We start from the raw sequence: 22,119 nt of genomic DNA on the forward strand, positions 1-22,119 counted from the left end.
CGCTCGACGATCAGCTCCACGCTGCCGATCCTCCTCGCGTGACGAGGAGTCCTGACGCGAAGGCTGTCCTTCCTCCTCGTGTGACGAGGAAACCCAGCGCGAAGGCCGTCAGCACCAAGCAAGCCCGGTACTTCCTCCCTCGATCTGTTTCCCTCGATCTCATGTAGGTACTAATATAGTTCGAGCTAGCGTTCAGAAATTTAGATGATAGATGATAGTGTTTCTAGGTGGACAAGAATTTTCGGCCTGGGTATTCCTGTTCAATGTTCTTGCTGATGATCGATGATAGTTTTTGTTGCTGCCATGTACATTGATTCTCAATTATGTCGATGTACAACTACTGAACCTTGGTGACTTATCGCCTTGCAATGTTCTGATCGTCTTGCCCTATTTGCGTGTATGTTGTAGTAGGTACTCATCGTACTAGTTCACCATGGTAGTGCTTGCTACACATAGTACTCTTTTACACTTGAACGTGCATGGTCCTATTCATGTACTTGGCGTATGTGCATGCTATATATTGTTCCTGCAGCTGTTGTAGTGCTTGTCAAATAATTTATTGATCTTCTGGTCTGTTTCTCTGACGCCGTTGTTTGAAGTCTGGGACATGGATACCGCATGGGCCTTTTTTTTTTTTTGGCAAGTTAAAAATAGAAAACTATTGGAGAGAGTCTCTTTTTAACTTGGTATAGTTTTTTAGCAACTTACCAAAACACAACATTTGCCAAGTAAATTTTAGCAAACTGTTGGAGATGACTACGTGGCACAATCGAAAAAGATAGGATTCATAGGAGTGACATATGTAGGTATGTAGGAATCCATGAAGCCGCAAAATTGCAGTGTGCAGCGTTACAAAAATTAGGGACAACTTGACTTTAAGTGAAATTTTTGTGACTGTATTTGTAGTAGACAGTACAGATAAACATCCTGATACAACCAGTTACCTAGCAAAACTGCTCTACCCTATTACAAAGATTCAGGTACGACAGTTACAAAAAAGAACCCAGTTGCTCCTCAAATCAACATGAAACTTTCTTTTCCTGGCACACCGGTAAAAGTAGGTACACAATACCTGGGCTGACAAACTCATTATCATGGACATATTAGCTCTAATCCACATCTGTACCCAAAGATTACTCAGATTGCTCTGCATGCTCATCGTTGTCTGCACTCTCAATGTCTTCGTTATCTTCACTCGCAGTGTCTTCGTTGTCTGCATTGTGTTCCTTGTGGCAGGGTACATTCATGTTCTGCTGTGACGAAATTATTCCTGCAATGGCTTTCATGGCAGCAGCAGTCCTGTCGCTGCTTACTCCGTCCTCTTCGGTTTTCCCAACAGGTTCAGCACTTTCAGATGCACCATCCTCACTTTGCTGTGGAGGGGGTACAAAAAAGGGAATTTTACCCCTCTGCCAGTCATGAAGTACCATCTTGGCTGCTGTTGTTAGATCAGGCTCCCCACCCTGAGAACCAAAAGTGTAATTATTATATTATATTATGGGAAAGAATATCATTACCATGTGAATGGACAATAAATCATACTGTGTCTTTCTAACACATGAGTAATATAATATGAGTTTTGTAATAATCTGGTATAATATCGATTCTTCTACAACTTAGCTGGGAGAAATACTTGGTAGAAATATAGCAAGATATCATCAGATATTAAGAACACATGCAACACCTTGAGAAGTTTTCCAGTGGTCCTGCACAGCTGTACTAGAAAATCGTTATCATCAGACCTGCAGAGAAAAGATAAATCCAGAATCAGACCATGCCATGGGTTTTAATTGAATCAAAGTCCACACCAAATTGGCATATGATATTCATAATCAACAAATAGATGCACTTGAAATGTAAGGGGAAAAAACATGCTTGAAGGGCAACTATGGAAATCAGTGGTTATACATGAGAGCATGCTGAAAACCAATATATTTATTCATCTTGGAGCACACTTATATAAACAATTGATCGATGTATTCCTAACAATATGAAAGGTGCAACCATAGTAATACTTAAACAATAACGTTGTTCTAAATAACATACCATTCTTGAATTTTGTACGCTCTTTGAAGATGCTCCTTTTTAACACGCCTAAGAACTTCACCAATGTGCTCAGCAGCATCCTCCAAATTTGTCACTCGCACCTTGTGACAAGTACATAAATTAGAAAGCATACATGTATCGATAAAGGAACAACTAAGAAAAATAGTGTTTCTAAGATAGTTGAGTAGTTGACATCAAATATATCTAATATGGAACAGGACACGTCATCAACTCCCCATAGAAAAGTGTATGAGGTCAACATTGTTTTACATGTGTCCCAGGAATAAACCTCATGTTCAACTAAAAAAATACTTTCTGATATTTGTTCAAAGGGCGATAGCAACTGGGGAAGGGAGGGGCCACTACATGCTTGAAATGATTATTTTTGCCAATCCCAGGTAAAAAACATATGTAAAATGCACGGCTGAAGAAGATACATACCACACCCTTCAGAACTATATCAGTTTCTGAATCATTATTCTGATATACAACACCAGGACAATCAATCAAAAAGATCTTTTTAGTGAGAGTGATGTACTGCCACACTTTTGTCTCCCCAGGAATTGGAGCAACCTTGCAGACCTGAAGGCATAACCTAATCATCAGAATAACCTGAAAGACAATTAGAAAGTGCTACCTTTAATGCATGATGATGAGAGAATTACACTCTTCGACCGTAGTGTGTTAATAACTGATGACTTTCCAACATTGGGGTACCCAACAAACCCGACAGAAATAGCTTGTTTGTCATTCTTCAAACGAGCAAACTGCCTCAATACTGACAGAAGAGATCCCTGTACATTTTCAAAAAGGTTAGGGCTTAATCATATAGAACCGATATGAGGTGATACACCGTAAAAGATGGTGCAAAATGCAAACTTACTTTGCCAAATGACTTGTTGATGCTTGCATGGAATGCTAGGGTGGGATAGTCCTTGGAAAGGGTCCTTAACCATCCTTTTGTAGCCCAAGCAGGAATTAGATCACACTAAACGAAAAATGAAACAAACAATCAATACGCCACTAGACATAACAACAGGAAGGTGATTACGATTTTGTACAGGAATATGCTGCAGAGTAGTTAATACCTTATTTAGTAAGAAAACCAAGTGTTTATGTTTGCAATTCTCTCTTAGATGTTTCTCTAGATGGTAGCATCGAGTGCCCATTGGATCCCTGGCATCCAACACCTGCAGAATAAAATCTATAAAGATTAAGCATACCATTGGCTGAGTTCACAGAGAAATCTTCAGATGGACAGAAAAATTGTGGTGCTAACCTGCACAACAACGTCCGAAGAGTCAATAACTTTGTATAGTTCACCCCAGATTCTTTTGCTCTGTCCCTTCTCAAACATCGTATGCCTCACTAGATCCCGTAAGCCATCTTCTTCTTCCTCCCTTGGCAACTTTGATGAAGCATACTTTTGCTCAAATGCATCTGAAGAAGATAAAACAACATGCATGTTCAGAAAAGTAAAACAGCAGTACACCAAACAAGGAGGTGCCAAATGACCATGTTTAAATTTAACCACCCAATGGGCTTCAAAATACAAGTTCTACTAGAACATGAACATCAACGACTTAAAACATTTTAAACCAGCAATTGTGGAGTTAACTTTAAGGCCTTGTTTGGATGTTGTCGGATTCACCTCAATCCACATGTGTTGGAGTGGATTGGGGTGGAATTTAGTTCAAGTTCCAGTCCAATCCACCCCAACACATGTGGATTGATGTGAATCCGACTACATCCAAACAAAGCCTAAAAGATCAATAGAACAGATCAAGTTGCTGTCTTCTAAAATGCCATGCACTACTTTGGATAGTTAATCAAAGTATAATAACTATCAATGTCCATGACTCACCTTGGGAATCATCAGCCTTCTTCAGCAAAGATTCATAGTCAAGAGCAGTTAGTTTCGGGCGTTTCCTCTTGCCCTTTGGCCCAAAAGCATGCTCAAAAGGTTCAACATCAAGAAGATGTGCCCTTGCTTGCTGCATCAAAACAAGCAAATATACATAAGAATAGCTTTTGCATACTATACAGTGGTTGGATAAAATGCTAAATGTTTCCTTTTTTATTAATAATCCAGCCAACTCGACAGTCAACACAGACACTTAACCAACTAAACATGGGAACAACATTGACACTGGTAGCTTCATCAAACTAAAAAGGTCACAATGTTACTCTTGCCACCGTCGCTGTCAACGAGGTGATGACTACAATGGCAAATGATGATCATAGACACAAGAGTAGCACCTTTTGATGATCTTGCAGGAGCGATAGTGGCAGCTTCCGTTCTTTCAGGATGACACTGAAGTTGTCGGAAAGCTGACTCGTGAGTTCCTCCCGAAAAAAAGCAAGCTGTTGCTGGCCCACAACGCGGGTATTGCCTGCAAATACCAAGAGCCGGAGCCGGATCAGCACGAGAAAAGTACAAACAATCAGCATCCGTCAATGAAATTTAAGCGGTGGAAACAATTGACACATAGCCGCAATTAATCCTGGCGCCACAGAGAAGCAATCGATCGCACGATTGAAGCACCGACTAAGCGCATCTTATCCGAATAATGCCGCTCGAACATTAGAATTAGACACGAATCTAGGCCGGTGGCGACCGGACTCACCGAACCACCGGCGGTCGGGCACGATGCGGGTGTTGGGGAGCTCTTTAGACTGGAAGTCGTTCCTGAGCACCTTCCCGGCGCGGTCCCTCTTGGGCCGCGTCTTGTACATCTTGAGCCGCCGCACGGTGGCCGCGGACCGGCTCCCGCCGCCGGCGCCGCCGCCCGCGCCCTTCTTGTCATTGGGGCGGTTGACGTCGTTCGAGTGCCGCGGCTTGCCCGACACGTTCACCGCCTTCTCCTTCTTCTTCGCCATCTCCTTCTCCCTCGTCTATTTGGTAATCTCGTGAGTTCGCGAGTGAGAGGGGAAGGGAGGGTGAAGAAGAGTCGAAGGAGGCGGAGGGAAGGAGGAAACGATGTTGGCAAGCTAGGGTTTTCAGAGGAGACGGATGGGAGCGGTGGAGTGGGCGGCGTGACTTGCACGTGCGCGTCAGGCATGTGAGCCTTTTGTGGGCTGGGCTTGCGGAATGTAAGGGTCCGCAAACTTTTGGCCCACTACTCATGCGACGGCGTCTACTGTGTTTGGTATCGGAGGGGTTTTAGTGTCATTACCGCCTTGTTTAGATCCGAAAAAAAATTTAGATTTCGACGTTGTAGCACTTTTATTTTTATTTTTTGTTTTTATTTATATTTAATGCTTTATGCATGTGCCGCAAGATTCGATGTGACAGAGAATCTTAAAAAGTTTTTTGATTTTTGGGTGAACTAAACAAGGCCTAACTCCATCCCCGAAAAAATGCAATCCTAGGTTTCAATTAGGTGAAAGTTCTTTGAATTTTAGTTAAATGTATAAAATATTATTAATATATTCATTACTCAACATAGATCCGCTATAAAAATGTATTACATGATTAATATAAAAACGATACTTAATCAACATTATAAATATTAATTTTTAATATATTTGTTTAAACTATTTGACTTTTTTTTGTAAAGTGAGAGTTACATCCTTTTGGGGACAAAGGTACTATTTATTAAATTATTAAATTAAATCAATAGATGTAGATACTATATGAGATCGATATGATCCAAGTTAAGTTGTAAAAGACTTACTCAACAATGCATTGATTCCCATGTGAGGTGTAAGGTAATATGAAACTAGAAGATCTGTCCTTAGAAGAAAATGTGCCATAAGATTATGACTTCTATGGATCTTGTAAATTCGACGACGTACTACTGTGTTGCTATTAGTAAAATCTATTAAAAAGAGGTTTAAGAATCTAGTTCTTTGTAGTAGCATGCTAGGAGTCGACTAGGAGATCTGGCCTAAGAAGAGAATGTGCCATGAGATTATGACTTCTACGGATCTTGTAAATTCGACGACGTACTTCTGTGTTGCTATTAGCAAAATATATTAAAAAGAGGTTTAATAATCTAGTTCTTTGTAGTAACATGCTAGGAGTCGGTGGTCATCTTCACCAAGACCTCATTGATGGAGATGCATGTTTATTTGGTTTGCAATCTTAGCCGCAAGGTTATTGAAAATCGATGGGAGAAGAGCTATCTGGGTGTCGACCCATATCCATGGATTACTTCTCCAAATCTCAAGATGCCAATGCGAGAGTTTTTGTATCAACCATTAGAATAGAGTGTGCTGTAGTTGTTCGATCTATGTTATATACTATACAACAAGGGTTGTCATGCACTAATAATATCAAAGACAGCTCCCTACTCCGTTTGTGTATGTGTGTGTCATCCGATGCTAGAGCTACATTGTTCTAAGAAAAAGAGGACCGGCAACATCTTGCTCTTGCTGCCTCCAAGATGTGAATTGTGGGCTAATAGTGTGATGTTTGTCATGTGAGTTGTATTTTCTCACGACGACATGATGGATGGTGGTATAAGAGAGCACATATAAATAATAAACCTTGACAAAAACTTCATAGTATATACAATAGAGTACAAACCAACACGAGGGATAGATTTTATAAGTTTTTTGTTCGATATAAGAAGATGCATGTTATGCCATTTATAAACTCTTTTGTGTTATGTGTATAGTAGAAGGTCAAAAAGAGAGCGAGATACTCCCTCTGTCTCTTAATATATGTCGTCGGAGGCTCAACCCAGTTATCAATGAGAAGGGCAAAAGACCCTGACACCCCTAAATACAATGGACATGCTATCAATACTACTCACTATATCATTTTTCTTACAATAAACAAATTAGCACTCACATCACCTTTTCACAGTTAAACACGCAAATACAGATAAGAATGCATTCGTTGGCTCCTGGCAACGACAAATATTTTGGGACACGCTACTGTTGCCCCGACGACAGATAATATAGGACGGAGGGAGCACTTCATAGGCAAGTATCCCTGAATCGATATACAAATAAGAAATTAAAGAGGGTGTGAATGAAAAAGGTAAATCCGACGGCCCACAAGAGCCCAGCCTGAGCCCATAAATCTCCCCCCCTTCCTCCCCGCGCCAGTCCCACCACTCTTGTGTCCTCCTAAAACCCTAACCCCTCCGCCGCCCCTCGGCCTACCAGCAGCTGCCGCCGCCGCCATCAGCCGGCGAGATGGCGCTGTACCTGCTGTTCGAGTCAGCCTCCGGCTACGGCCTCTTCCACGCGTACGGCATCGATGAGATCGGGCAGAGCGTGGAGGCCGTGCGCTCCTCCGTGCTGGACCTCGACCGCTTCGGCAAGGCCGTCAAGCTCACCGCCTTCAACCCTTTCTCCTCGGCCGTCGACGCGCTCAACCAGTGCAACGCTATCTCCGAAGGTTCCCTCCTCACCACCTAAACACGCAGCCTCGCTGCGAGATGCTTTTGTTTTGACCCGGGTCCCGGGCTTTGGCCTTTCCTTTGGTCAGGGATCATGACCGATGAACTGAGGAGCTTTCTGGAGCTGAACCTGCCGAAGCCTAAGGAGGGAAAGAAGGCCAAATACAGCCTCGGCGTCGTCGAGCCCAAGGTCGGCTCCCACATCTCCGAGGTCACCGGCATCCCCTGCCAGAGCAACGAGTTCGTCCAGGAACTCCTCCGCGGTGTCCGCCTCCACTTCGACCGTTTCATCAACGAGCTCAAGGTATTGCCTTTTACCCTAACCTATGTTTAGAGGCTCAGATTCTGCATTGTAAGTTTCCGGTGTGACTCAAAGTTGCGTGAATATGATTGTGAAGCTTTGCCTGCTGGGCTTGTGTATAGCATATCATAGGCCTTTTTTTTGTAGAGCTGGATGCCTGGTGTGTAATTTGGTTCTCAGATGTTGATTGTCTCAAAATTGTGTGAATATGCTTGCAAAGCTTTGCCTGCTGGGCTTATGCATAGTGTACCATATTTCTAAATTTATTGTGAAGTTGGATGCCTGTTGTGCTTAATTTGTGTTTTCGATGGTGATTGTAGGATTCTGATTTGGGAGTGTGTAATTTGGTTTCCAGATGTTGGTTGTCTCAAAATTGTGTGAATATGCTTGGAAAGCTTTGCCTGCTGGGCTTATGCATAGTGTACCATATTTCTAAATTTATTGTGAAGTTTGGATGCCTGTTGTGCTTAATTTGTGTTTTCGGTGGTGATTGTAGGATTCTGACTTGGAGAAGGCCCAGCTTGGCCTGGGGCATAGCTACAGCAGGGCCAAGGTGAAGTTCAATGTGAATCGTGTTGACAACATGGTGATCCAGGCAATCTTTCTGTTGGATACACTTGACAAGGACATCAATTCCTTCTCCATGAGAGTCAGGTCTGTTCCTTATTCTCATGTAACTGTTTATTTTAACTTTCCGAGAGGCATAATAGGTTGTATTTATAGACATTCTGCTCCAGTAAGAAACTCCTACAATATGAATATGTCAATATGCCCTTACTATTATTATTTATTGCTTTCCCCATAAAACACTGCAGGGAATGGTTCTCATGGCACTTCCCTGAGCTTGTCAAGATTGTGAATGACAATTACCTATATGCCAAGCTTGCTAAGTTCATTGTGAACAAATCTGATTTGGCGGAAAAAGATATTCCGGCTTTGGCTGATATAGTTGGTGACGAGGACAAGGCTAAAGAAATTGTTGAAGCAGCAAAGGCTTCAATGGGTAATGGGATATGATGCAGTCAATTTAGTTTGACTATGCTGTGTTTTCTCTTGTTTGTTTTCTCTTATATGCTTTGTTTTCTCTTGTTTGTTTTCAGGCCAGGATCTGTCACCAGTTGATTTGATCAATGTCCAGCAATTTGCCCAAAGGGTTATGAACCTGTCTGAGTATCGTAAAAACCTTTATGAATATCTTGTGACTAAGATGAATGATATTGCACCCAACCTCACATCGTTGATTGGTGAAGTAGTTGGAGCTCGCCTAATCTCTCATGCTGGCAGTCTTTCAAACCTTGCTAAGTGCGCTGCTTCCACCCTTCAAATACTTGGTGCTGAGAAGGCCCTATTCAGGTTGGTAAATTCTTAAAACATTTTATGGTTTCCCACTGTTTCAATGATTGAGTTAACTTTGTAATTTGAGGTTAGAAAATACTCATATTTGAGTAAATCTTGCTAGTAGGAAGATGTCTCTTACACTTCTTTGTCCACCAGAGCACTGAAAACTAAAGGAAACACACCAAAGTATGGACTTATATTCCACTCCTCCTTTATTGGTCGTGCTTCAACCAAGAACAAGGGCAGAATGGCTCGTTACCTGGCAAACAAATGCTCAATTGCTTCACGCATTGACTGCTACTCGGGTTAGTTCTAGGAAGCTCTGTTACTGGACTCTTACGTATGCTAAGTTTGCTTGTTCCAGAAGCATCATCTTAATTGTTTTATATTGTATATTTGACTCCAGAGGCTAGTACCTCTGTCTTTGGGCAAAAGTTGCGCGAGCAAGTCGAGGAAAGACTGGAATTCTATGACAAGGGTGTCGCCCCTCGTAAAAACCTTGATGTGATGAAAGCCGCTATTGACAGTATGGTCAATGACACCTCAATGGATGATGGTAAGCATAGTCTAATTCCATCTTTTAGAAATACAGATTGTTTTCATTTTAATTGCCTGTAGGCATTACACATTGAATTTATGGCTGAGTAATATTTCCTTGTTCTTCAATGTGTGCAGATAACCATAAGACTGATGCATCTGCCAAGAAAAGCAAGAAAAAGAAGACCAAGGCTGAGGCTGATGGTGATGCGATGGATGTGGACAAGCCCTCCCACGTTGCTGATGGAGAAGCCGAACCTGGAACTGAGAAGAAGAAGAAGAAAAAGAAGCATAAGCTAGAGGAGGCACAGGAGGAGAACGGCGCAGCACATGCTAATGGTGGCGCTGAAGAGACCGAGACCCCCAAGAAGAAGAAAAAGAAGAGCCGTGAAGTTTCTGAAGAAGCTGAACCTAAGACGGCCACTGAGGGGAAGAAGAAGAAAAAGAAGGCCAAGGCTGAGGATGACGAGTAGCCAAGTGATTTGTTGTATTGCGTATGAATCCAAGAGTATTTGTTGAAAACCGAGATAAACACCTAGCTTCTAGTTCATGAGGCGTTTGATGCAATCCAACACAACTATGAAGTTTTCCTATCGTCGTGCTTGTATCTTTTTTATTGGATAGGCTAGTTAACTCTAATGACTGCGTATGATCACGCTGCAAAACAGCAGAACCAAACAGAAGCCCTTTGGTGTACGATTGTTGAGTGCGAAAACTGAGATTTGAAAGCATCTTCAACTGTGTCATGCTCACCATACATGATGCGCACCCAGCATCGAACTGGCCTTGTTTAGATGCGAATTTTTTTGGATTTTGCTACTGTAGCACTTTCGTTTGTTTGTGACAAATATTATTTAATTATGGACTAAAGATTCATCTCATGATTTACAGCTAAACTGTGTAATTAGTTTTTGTTTTTATCTATATTTAATGCTTTATGCAAGTGCCACAAGATTTGATGTGACTGAGAATTTTAAAAACCTTTTGGTTTTTAGAGTGAACTAAACAAGGCAGCATTCAACCATTCATGTATCTCATACAGCAAGAGCACCAATAGGGATGAAAACCATCGGTAGGAGGTCAAATCACTTTTAATTTCATATATTTTTTTTTTCGAAAACAAAATCGATATGATGTTGTCGGAAACGAATATGGCACCGATATTTTAGTAATTTTGAAAATGTTAGAAGTTGATTAGAAAATACCCCCTCGGCATAGGATTTAGTGTCATTTTGGACAAGATTTGGATCACACATTTTGGAAATATAAATCATTAATAACTTTTAAGTTATTAACTTTGCAAATGTGAAAATTATATGAATAAATTTGTCTTGAAAAATACTTTCATAAAAGTATACATATATCATTTTTTCTAAATGTTTTTGTAAAAATAAAAGGTCAAAGTTGTGTTTTGAAAACCGTGTTGCTGTCCTAAACGACATCTAAATCCTATACGGAGAGAGTATATCGATAACGATCGCAATCCATGATAACGATATTCTCAAAAATGATAAACACGCTAAACCGTAGAATATTAGAAGAGCCATAGAACTCAGACCTATCTCACATAAAAATAATAAATAAAGTTACAATTGATAAGACCGCAAGCTAAAGCCACAGTTTACAACATTTTAGATCTCAAACAAGCTAAACCATAGAGTATATTAGTGTTTATGGTCACTAGCTAGAGTCACGGGTGCAATATATAATTGGTTGATTGCCTTCTTGTTTTTGTACGGGTGAAATACGTGCCGCATATAGTTCCTTTTGAAAAAAGTGTCTTATGTGCTTGTGTATGCAGATGAGATGCTTAGATGTAGGTCAATTGGATCTAAAGTAGGAGTATATGCTTTATATATTATGTAGGATTCAAGGTCATTGAATCGGTAACTAATGATGGTAAATTACTGACTAAATACGGTAATTTTTTAAAACGATCGGAACAGGGCAAAAACATTTTCATTTTCACTTTTGGTTATTTTTACCATTTTTGTTTTCATTTTTTCGGTTACCACTTTCATTTTCATTTAGGCCTGAAAATCACAAAAAAAACTAGGAAACGGTCTCCCAAAATCCAAAACTATCATTTTCGTTTTCATCCCGACCAATTCAGACGGTTATATAGACAAATCACAGTCAATAGCGACGAGCCGTGCCAAAAAAGATTAACTCAATTTGAATGTTCTACATACACGCATGAAGCTAAAATGGCGACGGAGTTTAGTGCTACATCACAATATCATTTTCATCGTTTATGTTGAGTGCATAGGAAGATGTCCTACACCTAACACAAGTTTTTGATACATATTTACAGTCCACTGAACCTGAACTCCTAAAGCACAGAGCTCATATCGTCTTTCTGTCTCCACTGAGATGTAAGTATTGAGAATCCTGCTTTGTAGTTTAAATTGAAACACGTTTATATTCAGAGCGAAAGCAAGCTTCATCTTAACACCCAAAATTTAGCTTCTAGGAGCATCAGATTAAACTCTTAAATTTCTTGATCAATCACTACGGTCTGCATATATTGGCAGTTACAGATACAGATCTGATCGTATCCTAATCGATGAAATCATTCATTTAGAATGATCCTATAAATCTAGTAAATGTAATAGGATGATCCGATGTTTATGCACTATTGGCAGAGGATGTATTTCTGATGCCTGCATATTCGTGGAAAAGATAGTTATGCGAAACCCTTATGTTTATAGCATGACCGGCAGAGGATGTTTATTGCAAAAGACTAGCAGAGGATATGCTAATCTTTTTGAAGAATCACGTCAAGATTGTTCGAATTTAATAATAGCAGTGTGGAATTCTTTCGGATTGGACAAAATATATTTATAAGGTTTGTAATAAGTCGTAAAGATTAAAGCATATATTTTTTTTTTGAAAACGCAGGAGAGCTGCGTTTCTTTGTATCATAGAGATAAATATTGGTTTCTAATTAATTTAATTGACTCTTTTATTAAATTATTAAGTAGATTCATTGACATTTTTAGTCCACCTTAACTTTAAATGATATTTTATCATTATCATAATATGATATCATGAGATGCATGTTTAGAATCTAAGGTTCATGTTGAGATCATTATCGTTTTAGGTTGGTGGAATTATAATTTTATAAAGTAAGATTACAAAATCTGAGGTACATGTTGAGATCAGTATCATTTTAATTTGGTAGAACTATAAGTTTATAATGTAAGATTCTAGGATCCAAATAGGGATCCTGACAAGCTTAAAACACTGCTCGTTCCTATCTATTTTATGATTTACCAGGCGTGGAAAAAGCACAGATGCAAATGCAGTGCGGCACAAAGCCGATATTCCAGTATGTAAAAGCAAACTGAAATGCAGTATGTAAAAGCACATCAAGATATTCAGACCTTTTCTTGTAACAATAAGTATTCGTGTATGGCACTTTGAGAAATGTTTTACACATAACATGCATGAGAAGCTCTTTTCTGATACATTCTACAATCCATTGGAAACCTAAATTACAATGTTTTTTTCATCTTTCAACCTCCCTTGAGATGTAAATGCCATTAGTTTGGGGCATGGATGTCGGTAGGGTGAAGCTTGTTTGTTTAGGCACAAAAGCTTTCATACCTTCGCTCTTGCTGATTTCAAGTCCACATATTCGACATAGAGATTCCAGTTCCGCCTCCTAAATGTTTGCCAATAAGCTTCAGATAGTCAGTTTTGAACCTTTTGAGATTCAGAAACAGCAACTTCCCAAATGCTCATCAGTAGTGGATCGAATGGTTCTTGTTTACAGTAAGGTTACCTCGATCATCAGGATTCCTGATAGATGTTCCAAAGGGTGGTGTTGGAGTTTGTAGCCACTATGGTTGAAGTACATTAAGGCCCTAGCTCGGACCTTCAGCAGAGAAATGGGAGGACTTAAAGTTGTTGCTAATACAAATGATCAGTGACAGTTTAGCATGTGCTATTTTGTTTATTTGCCCCCTAACAAAATGGTGCAGGTTTTGATATAGAACAACTGAGCAAATGTCACTAGCACCAGAAACTTCAGGTAGTAGTTTTTTATCTGCAAGGATCAAAACACAACTAAAGGTATAATTGGCAATGAAACTAGCTTGAAATCTTTTATTCCTTTTGCCACGGATAAGATCATATGTTCAGTATCATTTAGGCTTCAAACTCATTTCAAGGATTGTTTTAAAGAGCAATCATGTTTGTAAGAAGAATAGGCTAAAAACCCAATATAGAAGGAAATTGTTATGCCTTCAACTGAAAATGCCGAACTTGCCATCATGGACTCACCTCGTTGAGAAAAGGTTCTACAACGCGCAACTGAAGATCGGTTGCTTCAGATGCTACCATGCAAAAGAAACGCTTGAAGTTTCCTAGGTGATAGCATCTACAGAAAATATATACAATTATCTAAGATTGAAAAAACATGGCACAATCAACAATAAGTACTTATGACCAAGTTATATAAGTGGCCAGGCACAGAGAAAATGAAAAAGCATAAAGAATGAAGGTTTACATTGGCAAGCAATTCGTCTAGATGTTACCTTAACAAAGTTCTAGCAAATATCATTTCCTTCGACCGTCTGACTGGACTAGCCAATTGACCATACCACAAATAGAGTGAATCTATCTGAAGATAAATAGAAAGTTAGCTATGAATATAAGCTGTAAGGTAAAGTGTAAAGCTCTTGAATAGGAATAAAACAAATTTGAACATGGAAGCAGTGGGAAAGCGAAAACAGATTACCATTTTGTGAATTTTGCAGCCCAAATGTAGAAGCACATAGAAGGAATAATACTCGGCCTCCCTTTTGCTGTGTGAATCATGCTTATGAAGTACATGATACATATCATACAGAGAAAGCAGGCATTTTGTTAGCTGCTCCATGTTTAGGTAACACAGGGAAGATGTATCTGAATCCTGGCAAGACGTGGAAAGTCTTTGATGGGACCTGATATGAAATGTTACCTGGGAAGTATGCAGGTATTAGATAAAGCTTAAAGAAGATTATTTTAATATAAGTTTACATTTGAAGCAGTGATATTTAGCAGCAGGAGAAGAGTATGCCAGCAACATAATAAAAAGTAACAGTGCCAAACAAATAAAAGACCACCTAATAATGGACAAAAAACTGATGGCTAAAATGCATGACAAAAACTAGCACTAATGAAACAGTAGTTCAGAAAGAAACATAATTTCCTTCGCAAGTTGGAAACAAAAGAGAGCCTAAACAAAGATTTGAGAATATCTAGTTACCTGATATCATATGCATAGAGTGATCATCCACCAACATTATAAAAAACACAGCAACATTTCTTCAAGGAGAAAAACAAAAACGAAACTGTTTTGTAGAGTACAGAAAATCTAACTTAAACTGAATGAAAGAGAGATTTTGAATCAAGAAAAACTTCCATCTGACCCCCCCCCCCCCCCCAAAACTTAGCTTCAAGGTTGATCAGACTAAACTCTATTGAAAGTTTGATTCAACAAAGCTGAAGTTTCAAGAAGAACAGATCAATCTTGGATCATAGAACAGGTTCATGCAGTATAGGGAGTTCACAAGATAGGAATATACCACATCCTCATATATTTGAACTGCTTGATCATTCACTATATTCTGCATACTTAAGTCTTGTCTTATAGATCTTGTCCTATCAAAGATGAAATCATGTATTGTCTCAAATGAATGCTCTGAAGAATCCAGTAGATGCAATAGATAATCCATTGTTTCTTGTAAAACCGGCAGTGGACGTATATCTGATGGCAGTATATTAGTGGAAGATATAGTTCTGCAAAACTAGCGGGAAACCAGGGGTTAGTAAAAATAAATGAACTCCATAGAATACTTATTAGTTATTTCGTTCTTTTACAATGTAGACAAAGTCCACGCAGCCACTCAGACTACAGAAAGCATAATGGTACCTGAGACATTGTTTTCAGTTGGTAGATCAACAATACCATGTGGTTGGTAATGGAACAATCACATCAACACAGTTTGCAATTTTCCAGCCATAACTGGTGGAGTGCATTCTTTGAATCCTAATTCATTGCAGCATGAGAAAAGTCATGTTTGAGCTTATGCCAGCCATTCAGCAGTGTTTTTCTCTCACAACAAATCAGCAAATGGTACTTTCTGCCATGACTTATCAGCCAAACGAACAAGGCGGAATCAACATGTAAACTAATAACTCTTGCAATATCCACGTTACTACTAAACATTTATAATTCAGCAGTTAATAAGGACCACATAGATGTAGAACAGGAGCTTCTATGAGCTCATCATTTTAGGAGATAAAACATGTGTGTCTCTAATGACCTGCTAGGCTGCTCCGCTGCTACAGAAAAGCTCTCTACTGATTTACCACCACCTACTATCACGCACTTCTTTCTCTTAAAGTGTGGTGACAAATTAAATTAAGCAGAATCTTATACAAAAGGCTTCATCTGCTGATCTTCCATCTGAGCTTTCAGGGAAACAGGATTCTCTCCTATCTGATAACTTGAAAAGGAGGGAATCCCAAAGCAAAAGGAAATGCTAGACTAACTAAAATGTAGGACCATTTGCATATGAAGGCAGGTGCTGTTATTGGTGGCATATGCAATGCAACAATAGCTGGCAACTAACATAAAAAGTTCACCAGTTCCAGCCATGCTTACTAACACATGGATCTCCCTGTGAAAATGGGCAGTTGCATGAACATAAGCATCCAATGCCATAAATCTACAGAGAGCAGGAGCTAACCTAACTACCACAGGGAAAGGCCAAGCTAGTTAGGCAGCCATTTGCATCAGGGGAAGATTGCAAGCAGTGAAGTACATACGGGCAGAAGGACCAGCAAGAAACACTAAACCTTACACATCCGCGTGAAGAGACGCAGGACCAATAACAAAAGGGTACAAGCATGAGCGAATGGATGGCTCACCTTCTTGACGGCGAGGGAAGGAGACGTGCGCGTGGGGTCGCCACCCACCCGCTCAAGCACGGCCAGGTCCCTCAGCCGCTCTCTCTGCGCTCGTTCCCTCGCTGCAACGGGAATCATGGCAGCCATAAGCTCAAGCACCGACAACTGATCCAACCGGACCGCGCTGCTCGCGCAATTTGGGAGAACAGATGGTGCGCGTTGGCGCCAGCCGCCAGGGCAACACCAACCCCCGGCTGCCGGCTGGTTTCATCACCTTAGCCGAACAGACGGCTAGCACCGACGGGAGCAAGGAGGGTTACCTGGGCACATGTCGGGGCAGGTGCCCACGATCGGCGCTGCGTCGTCGACAGGAACGGCCGGGGTCGGGGTGGGGTTGAGCGCCGCAGGAGAGCCGGTGGAGGAAGGTGGTGATGGGGAGGGACGGCCGCCGCCGCGTCCGCGTCCTCGCCAGCCACGGCCGCTGTAGGAGCTCCGGCCCCGGTGGCTCGCCTCGCCGCTGCGGTCCATGGTTGTCTGGCTCTCCGGGGTTTCGACTTCGATAGTTCGATCTAGACCGGAGGGGAAGGAGCCAGCTGGAGTAGCGGCTCAGTCAACTGATTAAACTGCCTCACGGTCACTTTTTTTTTTTATAGAAAACTCCTTTAACTGCTTCGAGCCTTCGAAATAATATTTTGTTTCAAATGATAAGTAATTTTAGTTTTGTCCTAAGGCCTTGTTTAGCTCCTCCTCAAAACCCAAAATTTTTCAAAAACTAATTACACAGTTTGTCTGTAATTTGCGAGATGAATCTTTTAAGCCTAGCTAGTCTATAATTAAACAATATTTGTCATATCCAAACGAAATTGATACAACGGTCATTTCCCCAAAAATTTTGAAACTAAACAAAGCCTAAAACTAATATTGATTTTTGAATAGTTCATAAAAGAATATTATATTAACATCTATGACATAAAAAAAGTATACAATTAAAAAATATATAGTTTTCTATTTACAATAGTGCTTTCCTAAATTATACGATGTTTGGTTTTTCTAGGTATATTATTTTTATTGTATATCCAGACATAAGTACATTTAAGTGTGTATCAAAATCTAGAAAAGTCAAAATACTTTGTAATTTGAAATGGAGGACTAACACTTATATTTGTATTCTTTTGCAACTGTGCTTAATAAGTAGAGATAATAGTGTAACTAGTTTCTATAAAATGTATAACCAAGCTTATGCTAGACGCATGGCTATATATATATATATATATATATATATATATATAGAGAGAGAGAGAGAGAGAGAGAGAGAAAGGGTTTTACATGGTAGATACACCATACATTTGAAAATGCTTTACATGCCATTTTTACATTGAAGAGGTGTAATTCATGTCATACATAGAAAGGTGTTGCCCTACCATAACATCGGTGAGGCAAAACAATGGAAAATCAAGCATGGCATGTAAAATGCTATTTCTTTATATTCCAAATTGTAAGTAGTTATAGATTCTCTAGTTACATACTCTTTCCATACCAATTGTAAATTATTATAGCCTTTAGCTATAAAATCAATGTCTAAATAAAATCTAGATATACGCTATGTATAAATGCATACTAAAACCTTTGAATATAATGAGAATCCGATAATTGTATATCATCATGTAAACCTAACCGACACAGTGGTACATACTTATGTGTAAATCACACCTTTTATTTAAACTCAGCATACTTCATATTACATATCATGTATTCATGTACTCCTAAGTGAAGAAAACCAACCTATTTTCCATTTTATTATTATATATCCGAGATGCCACATTAGCCACTATTTTGTTAAAGCATACTTAAGTAGATAAATCTATACTCTACAAGATTTAAGAGAGTACACTCCAAGGGAGTATTTCTGGTTTTTTATTACTATCTAAATGTTTTTAGAGTTATTCATGGTTATAACCTTGAAAATTTGAATGGCTCTATCTACAACAAAGTATCCCTCCACCCTAAAATAGTTGACATTCTCGAGAAGTTAAATGTTCTTAAGTTTGATGAAATATATAAAAAATATTAATATTGTAATAAATAATTAGTATCATTTTTTATAATAGATTTATTTTTAGATACAAACACGATTATTATTTTCTATAAAATTTGATAGACTACCTATTTAGGCCTTGTTCAGTTGGCAAAAGTCTTTGGTTTCGGGTATTGTAGTGCTTTCGTTTGTATTTGATAAATATTATGCAATCATGAACTAACTAGGCTTAAAAAATTTGTCTCGCAAATTATAGACAAACTATATAATTAGTTTTTATTGTTGTATATATTTAATGTTGTATACATATACCGTAAGATTCGATATGACGGAGAATCTTCAAAAAAAATTTGATAGTTTTTGAAACTAAACAAGGCCTTATTACGAACTTGGTATATACACTCTCCGTTCCATAAATAAATATATTTCTTTAATTGCTACGATTTATGTTTGATCATTCGTCTTATTTAACTTGTTTATGTATGTAAGAAAATAAATAAATTATTATAAAAATATATCTAACAATAAAATAGGTCATAAATAAATAAATAATAATAATAATTATTTTTAAATAAGACGAACGGTGAAACATGTATTATGTATTATAGAAGTAAAAAAATACAATTATTTGTGGAACCGAGCGAGTATTGTGCTTCCTTTATAGGAGTATTATATTGTAAAAGGGTCCACACGGAAGCGACCGAAGCATGTCCTGTGCGGCTGTGCCACGAGATTACACAGTTCATCGTAGCGTTTACCAACGCTTATCGGCGACCCACTACCGAGTCCCGACACAATGACGCAACACCACGTGAGAAGACCTCCCCATCCGTCCGTCCGTTCTTCCCACTGACGGCCGATCCCGCCTCGTATCGTGCAGCCTGCGGGAACATTTAGCGCTGGGCCCCACCCAAACCCTTTCCAGCTCCATCCGGTCCTGAGCCGCGCCTCCTCCACCGCAGCTCCAAGCCGGGGCCCACATGTCGGCGGGGCGCGCGGCACACTCCCCGCCCGCCGGGGCCCGGCCACTAGCGGAAGCATCTCGCTGAAAGCAAGGGGACGCCCGGGCGCGCGCCCCCGGGCTCGGGACACGAGGGGGGCATCGCATCGATGCCTTGCTTACCCGCCGGGCCCGCCGGCACGGCCTGCCGCTGCCGTGTGGGCCCAAGGGAGGGGACAAAGGACTGCGGCACTGAGGGTGGGGTGTGGGCCCAGGGTGGAGTCAAGCGGGTCTGCGGGTGTAAAAATCGCGGTATCTGGCGGCCCCCGTGTCTTCTTCCTTTTCATCATTCCGCTCCCCGGCCTCCGCTCCTCCCCCTCAGGCTCTCACCCCCGTCTGGTGGTGGTTGCCGCGGCGCCGCTCCTCGCTCGTGGTGGCGGTGGAGGACTTAAGGTCAGGGATCGACGGTTTCTTCATCCGTTCCGTTGGTGAGTCATCCCTTGCTTTCTGGTGTGTGGATTTCCTTGTTCCAAGACGCAGTTTTTGTGCCCACTCGGATCCAAACATTTCTTTCTTCGTTCATTCAGTCTGTTGTGGGGTTCGTGTGCCACGTGGTGCCCCCACGAATCCAACCCCACCCGTCCGCGGTTGGTTTAGGGTTTTCTTGGTGCTGTTCTTCAGCGCGGGAGATCGATCGAACGATCTCGGTAGGCGCCCCCCGCGCGGTACTAACTTGTTGGTGCCCAAGCCCAATTGAGGTGGGCGACTGGAGGTGGAGGGTGAGGGGTGCAGTTTCTTTTGAGAAAAAAGAGAGAGCTTGGATTTCATCCATTTTGAGTTTTCCACTCTGTTACCTGTTTTCAGTAACTCATGGAGCCAAAATCAGCAGAAACCTATTCACGTATGGAATAAATCGTCTTTTGCCTCTTCCTTCTCCTTTCGCTGCCTTCCTACTAAAGAAAATAGTAGTGGGAAGAAAGGCATGAGATATGTTTGAAGAAGTGGGTAGGAGAAAAGCTTTAGTAGTTTATGTTGCCGGAGGCAAAGCTTAACAATTTCGATCCTTCCTGTTACATCTTGGTCCTCATAAGACATGTCAAGAGTTTACTTACTTGACTCATTAGGAACATCTGCACAAAAATTCGCAGTTTTATATGTTTCTTGGAATGATCTGTTCACTGCAAAGATAATTATTATAGCTGCTTATCTGGAAAGTTTTTTTTTTTAAAAAAAAAATTCTGGCTACTCAATTGAGTCTTCTCGGCTTTATTTTATATGGTTCTGATCATAATTTCTCATCGACATACTCCTAGTTGTATTGGGTGGTCTAGTTGGATCATGTCAGTTGTGTTTCAAATTTTATATGATTATCTGTCTAGTGGAGCTTTGTGCTCAGATCTTGGAAATTTTGTCGGTTTTGCAGTTGGGAGGCGATACATTTAACCAGACGAAATGTCAGTTGGCAGGCAATCATACTGGTGTTACCAATGCCGACAGAGGGTGAGGCCTCGTGGCCGGGAGATGGTGTGCCCCTACTGTGATTCTGGGTTTGTGGCCGAAATGGATGATGTAGATGCTCTCATGAGCCACTTCGTTGGGATGGATCCTGACTTCCACCGTGACCCAAGGTTCGGGATCATGGAGGCGATCTCCGCCGTGATGCGGCATGGTATGTCAGGGATGAACAGGGAGGTTGATGTCAGAGGAAGGCCAAACATCTTTTCAGACCTGGAGATGGAGTTTGGTTCAGGGCCATGGCTGCTCTTCCGTGGTCAGCTCCCTGGTCATCTCACGGAGGACAACGGATTCGATGTTTTCATCAATGGACGACGCGGTGTTGGCATGAGGAGGGCCAACATTGCAGACTACTTTGTTGGGCCTGGATTGGATGATCTTATCGAGCAATTGACTCAGAATGATCGTCGAGGACCACCACCTGCTGCGCAGTCCTCAATCGATGCTATGCCCACAGTTAAGATCACTCAGAGGCATCTCAGTGGGGACTCACACTGCCCTGTCTGCAAGGAGAAGTTCGAGTTGGGATCCGAAGCAAGAGAGATGCCATGCAAGCATTTATACCACTCCGATTGCATAGTTCCTTGGTTAGAGCAGCATAATTCCTGTCCCGTTTGCCGTTATGAGCTCCCAACACAGGGTTCTACTACGGGAGCTAGCTGCTCGCACACAAGATCAACCAACCAAAGCCAGAGCTCAAGTAGTTCAAGCAGCAGCGGGAGAACCAGTGGGCGTCAAAGGAGAAGGAACCCGTTCTCGTTCCTGTGGCCTTTCCGCTCATCAAGTTCTCGCTAGATTAGTCTCTGGTAATCTTTCTCAGGTTTGAAATACTGTTTTAGTCAATACGCTGGTCTAATGGGCTTTAAGTGTGTGGGATCTTAGTACTCAATCTGTACTGTATGGTTTGTTAATGATCGCCACATAATGTTTCTCCTTGCAAGTATATTATTTTTACCACGGTACCATCATAGCTACTCGATTTTGTTTACTTGTGAGCCTGCAAACAATTATAAGCCTAATTAATGGCTGTTCAACTCCTTTTCGGCTGATTGTTTGCTGTGACTGTACACCTATTCATAAAGTCCACAGTTATCAGAAAAGATAAAGATGACGGCTATGATCTGATAATAGTGAAGCCAGATACCTGATCATT

General features: G+C 40.8%; 4 protein-coding genes across 4 annotated transcripts; 2 read left to right on the forward strand and 2 right to left on the reverse strand.

Annotated features, from left to right (window-relative positions):
- Window positions 843-5,069, reverse strand: LOC8082288 (nuclear/nucleolar GTPase 2). Its single transcript, XM_002467811.2, has 11 exons — window positions 4,674-5,069; window positions 4,306-4,439; window positions 3,911-4,040; window positions 3,326-3,486; window positions 3,135-3,236; window positions 2,930-3,034; window positions 2,712-2,840; window positions 2,488-2,628; window positions 2,047-2,147; window positions 1,685-1,742; window positions 843-1,463 (listed from the first exon to the last, which is right to left on the reverse strand). Exons 1-11 carry the CDS (start codon window positions 4,924-4,926, stop codon window positions 1,134-1,136), a joined length of 1,644 nt encoding a protein of 547 aa, XP_002467856.1. The 5' UTR covers window positions 4,927-5,069; the 3' UTR covers window positions 843-1,133.
- Window positions 7,100-10,215, forward strand: LOC8082289 (nucleolar protein 56). Its single transcript, XM_002465225.2, has 8 exons — window positions 7,100-7,399; window positions 7,490-7,704; window positions 8,198-8,355; window positions 8,517-8,704; window positions 8,802-9,054; window positions 9,196-9,344; window positions 9,446-9,595; window positions 9,715-10,215. The coding sequence occupies exons 1-8, from the start codon at window positions 7,195-7,197 to the stop codon at window positions 10,047-10,049; spliced, it is 1,653 nt and encodes a 550-aa protein (XP_002465270.1). The 5' UTR covers window positions 7,100-7,194; the 3' UTR covers window positions 10,050-10,215.
- On the reverse strand, window positions 12,913-17,079 carry LOC8082650 (SAC3 family protein C). The gene is made up of 8 exons (XM_021452085.1): window positions 16,797-17,079; window positions 16,498-16,598; window positions 15,150-15,371; window positions 14,321-14,542; window positions 14,118-14,203; window positions 13,864-13,960; window positions 13,364-13,456; window positions 12,913-13,243 (listed from the first exon to the last, which is right to left on the reverse strand). The coding sequence occupies exons 1-8, from the start codon at window positions 17,002-17,004 to the stop codon at window positions 13,088-13,090; spliced, it is 1,185 nt and encodes a 394-aa protein (XP_021307760.1). The 5' UTR covers window positions 17,005-17,079; the 3' UTR covers window positions 12,913-13,087.
- LOC8082290 (probable E3 ubiquitin-protein ligase RHC1A) lies at window positions 19,776-22,004 on the forward strand. The gene is made up of 2 exons (XM_002465226.2): window positions 19,776-19,939; window positions 20,875-22,004. The coding sequence occupies exon 2, from the start codon at window positions 20,904-20,906 to the stop codon at window positions 21,759-21,761; it is 858 nt and encodes a 285-aa protein (XP_002465271.1). The 5' UTR covers window positions 19,776-19,939; window positions 20,875-20,903; the 3' UTR covers window positions 21,762-22,004.

This window comes from Sorghum bicolor, chromosome 1 (assembly GCF_000003195.3).
Source record: "Sorghum bicolor cultivar BTx623 chromosome 1, Sorghum_bicolor_NCBIv3, whole genome shotgun sequence".
Classification (NCBI taxonomy): domain Eukaryota; kingdom Viridiplantae; phylum Streptophyta; class Magnoliopsida; order Poales; family Poaceae; genus Sorghum; species Sorghum bicolor.